General features: G+C 42.7%; 1 protein-coding gene and 1 long non-coding RNA gene across 2 annotated transcripts in view; one reads left to right on the top strand and one right to left on the bottom strand.

Annotated features, from left to right (window-relative positions):
• Positions 1-2,387, bottom strand: part of LOC109468931 (E3 ubiquitin-protein ligase Arkadia-like) — a 23,981-nt gene extending 21,594 nt beyond the window's left edge. Inside the window, 4 exon segments of the mRNA XM_019767311.1 lie at positions 639-788; positions 1,205-1,216; positions 1,475-1,852; positions 2,200-2,387. Of these exon segments, the coding sequence (XP_019622870.1) occupies positions 639-788; positions 1,205-1,216; positions 1,475-1,852; positions 2,200-2,338 (679 nt within the window). The 5' untranslated portion in view covers positions 2,339-2,387.
• A 6,847-nt stretch (positions 2,388-9,234) lies between these two features.
• Positions 9,235-9,803, top strand: LOC109468943. Its single transcript, XR_002140160.1, has 2 exons — positions 9,235-9,360; positions 9,718-9,803. It is a non-coding gene; the product is annotated as an uncharacterized LOC109468943 (long non-coding RNA).
• Positions 9,804-11,646: the final 1,843 nt, after the last annotated feature.

Below are 11,646 nucleotides of genomic sequence, written 5' to 3'. Positions count from 1 at the left end.
ACCGGGCGGGGGAGGAAGTGGTGGTGGTGGTGGACATGGGACCGGCTCTGGCAACCTGGGGAAGGAACAAGACGGAAGACATCAGGCATTTCTTTAAGACTCTGACAACCTAAGGAAGACACAATACAGAAGTTAGCCATTCTTTTACAGAATAATTTAAAACTCTAAAAAAACACCTAAGGAAGTACTAATACAGGAGTTAGGCATTCTTTACGGACTACTGTTACCAATGATTCAGAAGTAAAGTTTTAAGTCCTACTGATTACTTGAAACTTGGAACAACTTTCAATTCTAGGACAATACATGTTTTGAGAACAGTGTCTACTATCTGTACAGTGCCTTGAACACAAGTTAGGCCCAAAGTACAACTAGATTTTCAAAGTCAATTTTCTGGTTATTTTATGTGGTAAGTTGAGTCAACACGATCCCATACTGATATATGTGAGGCAATACTTTGATGTTGCTGATGCAGTTGCATGTATGTATTGTAGGCTGGTTCTAGCTATTTATTGGCAGCACTACAAAAGTTTATTTTGGGGGTTATTTCATTAACTCTTCATTCCAAGTATTAAATGATGTGCTAAAAAATGAGAGCAAATGTCAATATCAGACAGATTTTCTCATCCAGATCCTCCTACCGGCACACTGGCAGTGGTGTCGGTGCAGTCTGCATGGCGGCGGGTTCTGGAGCCGTGAACAGGACAGCCGACTGCAGCACACGGTGTGGCGATGACTGCACTGTCCCCGAACTCCCACCGCAGGGGAACAACGATCATGACCATCACCAGCTGCAAGGGAAACAGTTAGACATTGGTTAGACAGACATCCGTTATAACCAAGAGGTCCCAGGTTCAAATCCTGTCAAGCCTAACACACTACAGTACAAGTTAAGCAATGATCGTGGCCATCACCAGCTGCAAGGGAAACAGTTAGACATCGGTTAGACATCATGTAACCCAACACCACAGGGTGTCTGCTGCAGCACACCGTGTGCCGATGGCTGCACTGCCCACGAACTCCCACCGCGGGCGAGCAACGATCGTGGCCATCTCCAGCTGAAAGGAGAGATCAGGAAACACTCAATGAACAGTTCTTTTACACAACCGATACTGTCTTACCTTTCTTATGTCTCTGTGTCTATCACCTTCCTCAGAGCTTCTGACAGCCACCTTCATCGGCTACATGTATCAGCGAGAAGCAGAACTTTAGTCAGAAGCTCTGAGGAAGGTGTCTGAAAGACTCTGATAGACACCAAAACGTAAACAATGTAGTCCAACACCACAGGGTGTATGGTCTACAGTCACAGCCATCTGATCTAGGGCATTGACCTTGTGTCTTTGGAGAAGAAGAAGAGCAAAAGCAACATGTTTTCCTTTCGTGAAGGTGGACACACTGTCCCTACAGCTCACAACTATGGGACTGAGTGTGTGCACACGTGTGTGTATGTGTGCAAAAGTAAACACAAAACACTGACCGTTATCACATGGAGGCTGGTCTTCACACGGTGTGTCAGCCTGCGAACAGGCTTCAGGGTCATCACAGGTCAGGTCATGACCTTCGACCTGTTCACACGGCTCCACGGGTGGGTCAAGCCTGGGCGAACTCTGGAACCGGCACGATGGAAGATGTCGGAACGCGTGTCCGTGCGACCCCCCTCCCGGGCTGCTCCCGAACGGCCGCCGGTGCACGAGACACGACGGAGAGTGTACGTGCGGCCGTGAAGTCCCGTGGGGGTTCGGGGAAGAGTGGCAAACCGGACGAGAGGACTGGTACTGGCACGACGGCCGGTGGACACGAGGCTGGATCGGGCGAGGGCTGTGGTGGTGGAAGTGCTGGACTCGCTGGGACGACGCTACCAAAAACAAACAGCAAAAAGTAAAAAAAGTACTGTTATCATCTCTCTCTAACATAGTAGGGCTATAGCATCTCAATGACAGTCCCCTGTGTTCCTTACTACTTCGAGAGTCCACATCACTTTCACACCTACAAAACTGAAATGTTTTTGATGTAGTTCAAAACTTCATTCACTGTACAGGTAGATTCTGGTAATTTATAGATCACTAACTTGTCTTGTTTGTATTTATCTCGGTTTTACCCACCTTGTCATTATGCATGTATTTTGTCAATGTGTTTTTCTGGCATAAACCCTGAAAGATTAGCCTTTTGGCTAAAGAGTATCAAAATAAAGAAGAAATGCACCTGGGACTTGCGGGCGGGGGGAGGCCCCGTGGTTGCCCCCGTGGCGGTGGGACGTCCCGCGTTGGGCGTTGTTGGAACACGGTTCGCGGTGGTGAGGATGGGAACTGGCGGATCCTGGGACGTCGCTGAGGCCCAACATGAAGCTTCGGTCTGGCAGGTGGGAGGAGGGGGGGTTACGGGGACTGGCTGCAGCTTCTGTGGGGGAAAACAAACATAATATTATCTACTCAGCCACATTTGGGATTGTGTTCTCACTGCAAAAGCACCACCTATACTGGCTACATATAGTGGCAAGAAGCAGCACTCCAGTCAGAAGCTCTGAGGACGGTGTCTGATAGACACCGAAACATAGAGTAAGGTGAGACAAGACTGGTTGTGTAAAAGAAAACCCCTATATCTTAAGATTGAATGCTTTGAGTAAAAAGATTTTATGAATGATATTGTGGATTTCTAAAATCTGATAAAGTCAAATATCAGTACAACTGTATAACAGTATAAGAGAAATGTAAAAATGATTAATACTAACAGTAAAGAAAGATCTATATATGCTCTTCAATTTGATACTAACAATATTAACAGTATTATTATATACTATTAACAATATGCTAACACACTGAATTTAAATCTATATATAAAATAGAAATTGCTTGTAGTTAAAACACCTTCATCAGAGCCAGTCAGGTCTACAACAATGGGTGTAGTCTGGTCACTGTTGCCATGGTGATGACCTCTGCCCTCTTCACCTCTGTGCCTTTGGCTACTCCTGCAAAAAAACGAACAAAGGCCTTTCAAGTACATGTAAGACTGAATGACACTAAAACATAATACTAGAAAGGTAACGTTTGCAAAGCAAATGTATAATGTTTACTTTCGCATATGGTCTGCTCTGTTAATTCTTACTCAAATACATTCATATATATGGTCATACAGGAGTCTGAATCCCTCCTGCTATAAAATTGCAACATGATGCAACCCAATACCAGTTACCATGGTGACAGACATCTGGTTCAGGTCATTGACCTTACTGGTTTGGAGAAGAAGAGGAAACAGAGCAAAAACAATGTTTTCCTTCTGAAAAACATAACAAACAAACAAACCTTCCGTGAGGTCGTGGTTCAGAGACGATCTCGATCTCGCTGTCATCTGAGGTCAGGTCAATGGCCTCTGGAGTCTGGGCTCTGTCATTGGTCTTCCGGTGGGGGTGAGAGGTCAGCATGGGGTCAGGGGTCAGAACGTCCACTGAGAGGTCAGTCTCTACATCTGCTTGCTGAAGGAGCAGAGAAAAACAGGTTTTTGAGATAATGTTTCAGAATATGATAAAGTATTTTATTTAGACAAAAATATGACAGAACATACACTAGTACATATCAATGGGAAAAACTAAGTGACCACCAAAAAGTGGGCCGAGTGTCTACCAGATACGTGTACCTTTGACCCAGTGTTGACAGAACACATGTGGCAAGTCTCAAGGGGTCAGTCTACTGAGGAAGACCAGAGTGACTGGTCAAAAGCTAAACATTTCTTTGTGTTGGAACAAAAGTTTTCACTTCAAACAGCATAACTACATGTAAGCATGACTCTTACACGGTTAGGAAGGGGGCTGTGTGTGTGTGACCCTAACTACATGGTTAGGGATGGAGCTTGGACAGTAAAGTCCGATAATGTAGATGACACTTACATGGTTAGGCAGTGGACTGAGCAGGTCGTTGTTTCTCCAGCCCACAGTGAGTGTAAACTACTAAGTGTGATAGTGTAAGTGTGATAGTGTAAGTGTGTGAGAGTGTAAGTGAGTGTAAGTGTGAACCTTACATGGTTAGGCAGTGGACTGAGCAGGTCGTTGTTTCTCCAGCCCACAGTGATGCTGTTCTCCTGAGGCCGGGAGTCTCCAGAGTCGTCGATGCTGACCACGTCCAGGTCTGAACTCGCAGAGGAGCCGGGACTCAACGGGGCAAACCTGGAACATATGTTTACAAAATGTATGTTTATAAGTAACTCTATTACTCACGGATAAAACAACAGTTTCTTACTACTCTTCCTGGAGTCCTGTGCATTAAAATTACAGAACAGAACAGATTTGTTACTTCACAGTTAAACATAGGTAGGACATTAAAATCATGTTTACGGGTTCAGTAGCAGGGAGAAGGTTAAAAACATAAGTGAAGAAAGTCATCTCGTTTTAGCTCACTCAAGAGCTATAAATCTTCTACTGGTTGTGACAGAGAGGACAGACGCTATGTACAGTATTTACCGGTTCATTGTATCGGGGAACCAAGCTTTTTTCGACAAGCACAATGAACAGTGGACCAGGGACTGTGACCCTTCACAGTAGCGTGCATGTCGGGTGAGCAACAACAGTCAGGATTTGAACTCCCAACCTCTTAGTCCAGAGGCAGGGTAGCTAACATTATCCACTGGACTATGCACACTACAGTGTGTAAAAAAACATGCTATCTAACCTGGGACAGTTCTCCTCCCTGTTCGGTGAAGCCCACACCGGCAGGACCCGCACGCTATCCTGCGTCCCCTCGCTCTGGAATGGCACGTCCCAGCTCTCCCAGCTCTCGCCCTCCCCTCCCCATGCACTGCTCTCCCACACCGGGCTCCGACGCCCCGTATCCGTGGTTACGGCTCGAGGGCTGCTTTCCGCCAGGGGACAGCTCTGCCATTGGTCAGCTGCATGCTCCAATCTGTCAGCAGAAATACAATGCGAATTCACCAGGAGATACAGGAAATACAAGGCAAAGTCAGGATAAGTACTGTATCAAATTTTTAACTGACACTTAACAGTTTATCATACTGCTCAGGGCAAGACTTCAAACTAGAGATTTACAGAAATTCAAAGATCAATTCAGAAACCATGTCTAATGCTAGTTTTATGTGGATGGTCCGACCAAATGCACACAAAGAAATAATGGAGTATACAAAAATACCTGTCATATTCTATGCATAGTACATGTATCTGTGTTTTTCAAAAAACTGAAAACAACACTTGAGGAGCTTGTACTAACACAAGTTTTGTAGTTTAATTCCTGTCAACAGTTGCGATACATCACATGTGCAAAACAAGCAACAAAATCTTCAAAGGTTGCTCAAAAAATAAATATCAAATGTTCAGCAAAAAATTACGAGGCTATCAAACAGAAAGTTCCCTACCGTTGAGACAAGGTTACTGAATCCCTGACACTCGACTCCTCCTGTGCCCGCCCTCCCTCTGCCTTCACTACTGTACGGTCCCCAGGCCCCTCTCCCTCCCCCACGTCATCAAACGGACGGTCCAGCCTCTCCTCCTCTTCCGCCACCTGCCAGAACCCTCGCCCTGCGGCATTCTGGGAAGACTCCATTTTCACCCTGATTCCGGACGCGTGCGATTCGCCGTCCTGGTCACATGACGTAACCCGATCTCCCCGACGACTCGCGCTGTACAACAGATTCCGAAATTCCACAACATTCCTTTCCCGCAGCCCACCAACAGAACTGAACGCGTGATTCGGTTCATACACGTTGTTATTCTCTCTCTGATGCCTGCTGCTTACTTCTTCCCTCTCCTGTCTACTATAATCGTGACTGTTTCCCAGATTCGATCTCCCAACTCCATCCTCCCTTCTCTCCTGTTTCGCTCTCACTACCATGTCTAACGCTTTACAAGTCTTCTCTCTGGTCTCCGCGCCTCTATTTAGGTTATTCGTTGCCACATCTCCTAACCCAAAGCTGTTCAGAGTCCTGGCGTGGTTAAAAGAACTTCTTTCTAAGTCTGTATTGCTGTCTGCCGGCTCAAGATTGTCTGCAGAAGAGTTTGACGGCCTGTGGCGTTCGGTATTTTCCGACGATTGGTTTTCGTTTTTACCGAGCTTCGCCAAGTCGCTTGTTTTTGAGTAATCGAGAGGGGCTGGGTTCTTATTGCAATCGTCCGCGCTTGATTTTGATTGGTTGGAAGAATCCCTGCCGTCGCCTGATTGGTCAGTGTTGGAGTCGCCGCCCATCTCCATGGCGTCGTCAGAGGTCGAGAAGTTCAAGGTCAGCCGCTGTTCCTCACAGGAGACGACGTCGATCTCCTCGTCTGTCGCTGAGTTGGATTCTTGGTCACCCATGACAAGATCTATGGGGGGAGGGGGGCAGAACAGAAGTTAGGAATGCCAGGAAACTATATCTTGTTTTCCTATCAGAAAAACAGTGAAATTTATCACCTTGATACCATCTTCGGGATAAGAAGGCTTGCCTGCGGTAATATCAAACAAAATATACAGACATATACATATATAACTTACATAAATACCTTTGTATCATCTTCAGCCTGTATATAGGTCAGGGTACTACCACCCTATACAGGGGGAGATACCCTGATACATAAATATAACTTGACTAATTTAATATCAAAAGGTAGCAAATAAAGTTAACATGATGTCTTATACAATAATTTTTTGGAGGCCAGAGGTTATGTTTAGGAGGATATGTTTTGTTGACAGTACATGGTAAGTGAAACTGAGTCATACTAGAACCCAAACAAAGGAGCATCATGATGACTCAATAGTGATTCACAACAATTCATGAATTTAGTCAAGAAAGACTAACCAAGAGATTCAGCTCCTTTCTCCAGACTGGGCAGACTCTCCATGTCCACCAGGTTAATACTGGCATCGTCTAAAGGGCTCTCTCTCATTCCCTCCATCTTCCTTCAGCTGACAGGCTCGGGTGGGTGCCCCCTAACTCACGCGTGGAGTACTGCAGCAAAATTTTCCTGGAATTAGACAAGATAGTCATGATATTGTTTTATCTACTAGTATTAATAAGTACAAAATTCATGTGTTACTTGTCATAGTATATTTTTAAATGGATTATATGTTATGTTATGTTTATGTTGTGCTTCACATATTCATGTAAAAACAGTTTAAACTGAATAGTAAAAAAGCAATACATACTAAAGTTTCTGCTCCAGTCTATTCTGACAAATCAGCAAAAATGTGTTCTTCATTCATCAATCCCAAAAAGTGTACAAAAATGACAAGCAATATAAAGTGTCATATATGTAAATAATTACATGTCAATCATTTTAGCTTAACTTCCTCCTTTTTATATCCTATCACACGTCATATATCCAATTCTTCTACTATGAAATACTGCCTTTTTACATAATCATAAACATAAAACTAACAATTGAGAGAAAAATTATGGTAAGGACTTCAATCAATACTTCACACACTTAAAAATCATACTAAATCGTAGGGAGGCCGTGACATAATTCATAATGAAAACTCTCATCATAAGGGTGTCAGTACAACATGTATCTCTTCTAAAATTCATCTAAAAAGTCTTCTCCTGAAAATAATGTCCAGAAATCTACTCCAGAACGGGAAAAAGATTATAAGAACACCACTTCAGGGCGGCTTGCATCAAAGGGCCGCTGTCACAGCACACAAAGACGTCCTGATTACACCAACACATAAGGCGATTAACAACAAGAAAACACCAACAAAAACACAACCTCTTTGACTACAACCCTACTTATGCTTGACACTAACACATTCTTACCTTATCTGCAATCTCTGGTGCGAGAATTCGCGGGAATTTAAGGTTCTGGGCCCGAATTTTTGTTCGCCAGTTTTTTTGTGTACAAAGACTGAGTCGGCCGGAAGTGAACGAAAGGCTAACCTAAATACGACATGGCGACATCGCAAAAATTCGCTTATTTCTTCTCTAAAACGAAGGAAAAAGGCAAGACCAACCCGTATAACACTTCGCTGTATACTTAACTCGGGTTTGCTATAGCGTTTTAGCCACGATCATGCGTTAGGGCTGAGAAATTTGACCGAATTCGCAGAAAATACCTCTTTTCTCTCTAGCACAGCTGGTAATTGGATCGGCTCCGTACATTTCTAAAATAGGGGTGTCGGAATAGAACACCAAAATCATTAAAATAATACATAAACTAGAAAGACTAACACTAGACAAATTTTTACAATGTAATACACATCTTATTTAGTATATATAACATTTATTTTCTGTTGATGTTATAGTGCTTTTGTATCTAATTTGATATATTTATCAAAAATTGGTCTCCTATAGGACGAGTGGACTATTCCTTACCCAGGATGCTCGATTCTTTCTTATCAATCAAACGCAAGTGAAGAACAAAAATATATGATAATAGCATTTTCACGGATTAAAATTGTTCTATTTCTATATAATATATTTGTATATTAAAATACTAAAACTAAAATAGCCTTTATTTCAGACTAGTATTCATTCTGTCAAATCCGTGCTGTTTTTAATGCGTTTGGATGCGGTGTTTGTTTAAAGGGTTCAGAGTTCGAAGCCCACCTGTCCTCACCTGAGGTTCCCACACCTGACGTGGCCGGCCGGCGTCCACACACCTTGCCATCGTGTCTTACAACACCTCAAGTCTCCTCAGCATTTCTTAGACACAAGATCAGCCACCTTACAACTGACTTGGCCCTACGATCTTCACTTAAGTGTTGTTGTCTTACGTGGGAGTAGAGGGGACAGTTCGGGTCACCTGAGAGTAGGCGGAAGCTTTAAAGTCCTACCAGCTGGTACAGGTGGGTTGGACCGAATTCACCTTCTTCGTCTTGGTTAGAGAACGATCTGTAAACATCTGGGCTTGTTGTAGTTTCTTCAAGCAAGCGGTGTGTTGTTGTCTTCAAACGATAAACGATTTTTAACACCGGCGGTTTTTGGGGTGAACATTTTGAGACCCCCAGATGTTATGTAATACACGTGGGACACCTTGATACACAACGATCTGTTTAGTCTCTGTTCTTCCCTTGCCTATAAGACAAGTTGTCTATGTTGTTGTCTAATGTCTCGGAAATTATGGAAGTTATGGTCACCTTTCTTTTTAAGTGAAGCAGCATTAACAGCTGTTACAGGTGAGATGGGTCTAGGTAGCCTTGTTTAATTATACAGGGAAACCTGTTTACCTGTTTTCTGCTCAGTAAGCTATTTGTTTGCAAACCTGCCTAGCAGTGTGCTTTGTTACGTAAGCAGTGCTTTGAGTAAATCTAACGTCTACTATTTCATTTTGCAGACACCCCCCTGTACAGAAGATGGTAGATTTGAGTGGTTCTGGGCCTGATGCTCCACTAGAGCACGCCTTCGACAACAGGCTATTCATTATACCAGCAGCCATCATACTTCTAATCATAGGTAAGCTTCATACAGTACATTATGTAGCAAGTAGCAGGACAGGTTTAGAGGTAGTCTGGAGTCCAGCCTTGTTAGCTTTGGTCCGCTCCCCAAGATCCGCTACTCATGGGGAGCGAACCAAAGCTAACAAGGCTGGACACCATTCTAGTTTAGATGGGCTGGTCCCCATATATATATATATATATATGAATGTGTTGGAGTAAGAATAAACAGAGCAGTAGTTTGTTGGGCTATCCATGTGAAGGTAAACATTATGTATGTGCTTTACAAATACTACCTTTCTAGTTTATGGAAATATTTGGTTTTATTTCTTCTTCAATTCTTCAATGTGTCATTCCTCCTCCCACCCCTCTCCAGGTCTTGCTGGCTACAAGCTCTACTCCTCAGTCTCCTCAAGAGAGCGCGCTCGAGAAGAAAAACGGCAGCGGCGCAAGGAACGAAAAGAAGTCAAGACGACAGACAAGAAGAAGAAATAACATTGCCATGGTTACCAGTGAAGTTGCCATGACAACCGCGACATTCCGAGGGTGTCTGACGAAGCTGCTGCCGTGTTCTTTTTGCTGGACAGGAAGAATTCTGGGTAGACGGTGAAATATCGTGGCAACTCCAAATTAAATGCAGTCCTCTGTGTCCGTGTGAATACAGAACAAAGAATCCAGGCAGAATTAGGTGCTCGCTTTGCAGAATTTAACATTGATGTAGCAAAACACTACAATAGATTGTCTAAAGTTAAAACTTTTGGTCCAACACAAAAAGTTCTCTCGCCTAGAGCTTTTGACCAGTCACTCTGGTCTTCCTCTGTAGACTGACCCAGTGAGGCTTGTCACGTGGCTTCTTTGAAGTGTGACGTCAACTCTTGGGAAGACGAGAGTGACTGGTTGAGAGCTCTAGGTGAGAGAATGTTTTGTGTTGGACCAAAAGTTTTAACTTTAAACATGAAAGATAAACTTTCATGACAATAGATTGTTGTTTAAAGAATTGAACTGTTGACTCTATGCTGAAAAAAGATTGCTGTTTTTATGAAATTTATGACTGTGACAAATGTGACCAATTTCTTTCCAGTATGGTCAACAGCTTGGTTCTTTCTACGTGTACAAAGACTGACCTACAAACGCAGATGAACTTTCAAGCAAACATGAAATAATGTGTTACAACCACATTCAGCAATTGGTATTTCATTGTTTGATTGACTATGACTGACCAAATGTTTTGGCAAAAACCACAACTACATTTATAGTTTTGTATAGTTATTCTACAAATGCACAAAACACTCCATTTGGTGTTGAATGCAACCAAGAGATTCTATCAACTTTTTTGCGCAAAGGGAACACAATTCTGTCACAGATGCACATTTTCATGAAAACTGTATTTTATCAGGAAAGAAGAGCACCAAATTCTGCCTGGGCAGTAACAAATTTTATGATTGAGAGTAACTTATGCTAAGTTAACATGACCCGAAAGTCAGTAATTTTTAATTCTTATAGATTTACGTCGGCAAAAGATGTGCAATTTGAATTTTAGACGGTTCAGAGATATAGCTTTTAGTGATTGAGTTAAAATAGCTTTTAACAACTATGACTGTGATCATTAGCAAAATAGTTTAACTGGATTTAGTTTTAGCAGTGAAAATAATCCTGTCTTCTTATAGCTCTGATTTCTGATGTAGCTGTAAAAATTTTGCAGCCCCCTAACCTGCAGTGCCATATTACTGTTAGTTGCAAGAATGGGGGTAGGAAAATGTGATGTCAATTGCAATTATATTATAATGTAAGTTTTTAGCATTTTAACACCTTAGATTTAGGTGTTTATTCCATAGTTGTTGTTAAATAGTAGTCTTTTATCTTAATGTAATAAATGAACATTACACAGATTTTGAAACTTTAGTTATACTGAAACATGTGTCAATTTTTATTTGAGCAAAATTATAATGTTGTCAGATACTCTGCATGAATTGCTGTAACAGTTATGTCAGGCCATAGTATTGATGGAAAGGAATTTTTTAATGTATCCTGGTACCATTCTAGCAGCCCTTCCACTGGTCAGGACCCTAGTAGCCTCGGCATAGCATACCAAAAACTGGGGGTTTTGGGGGTCTTCAGGGTCTTTGGGAGCTTTTATGTGCTATTTTGCTATTTTCTGGTTGCATGTAGACAACATAGCCGGCCTGGTTGAAGTACCACCGTTTTTAGAACTGGGCTAATGAAAAAACAGCCGAAGACCACCAAACCCCCAGTTCTATAAGCCTGCTACGGAGGCTAATCAGAAAACAGCCGAAGACCACCAAAC

The sequence above is a fragment of the Branchiostoma belcheri genome, unplaced genomic scaffold, assembly GCF_001625305.1.
Source record: "Branchiostoma belcheri isolate BF01 breed outbred unplaced genomic scaffold, Haploidv18h27 scaffold2, whole genome shotgun sequence".
Taxonomy (NCBI): domain Eukaryota; kingdom Metazoa; phylum Chordata; class Leptocardii; order Amphioxiformes; family Branchiostomatidae; genus Branchiostoma; species Branchiostoma belcheri.
This window is presented reverse-complemented; position numbering and strand designations above follow the sequence as displayed.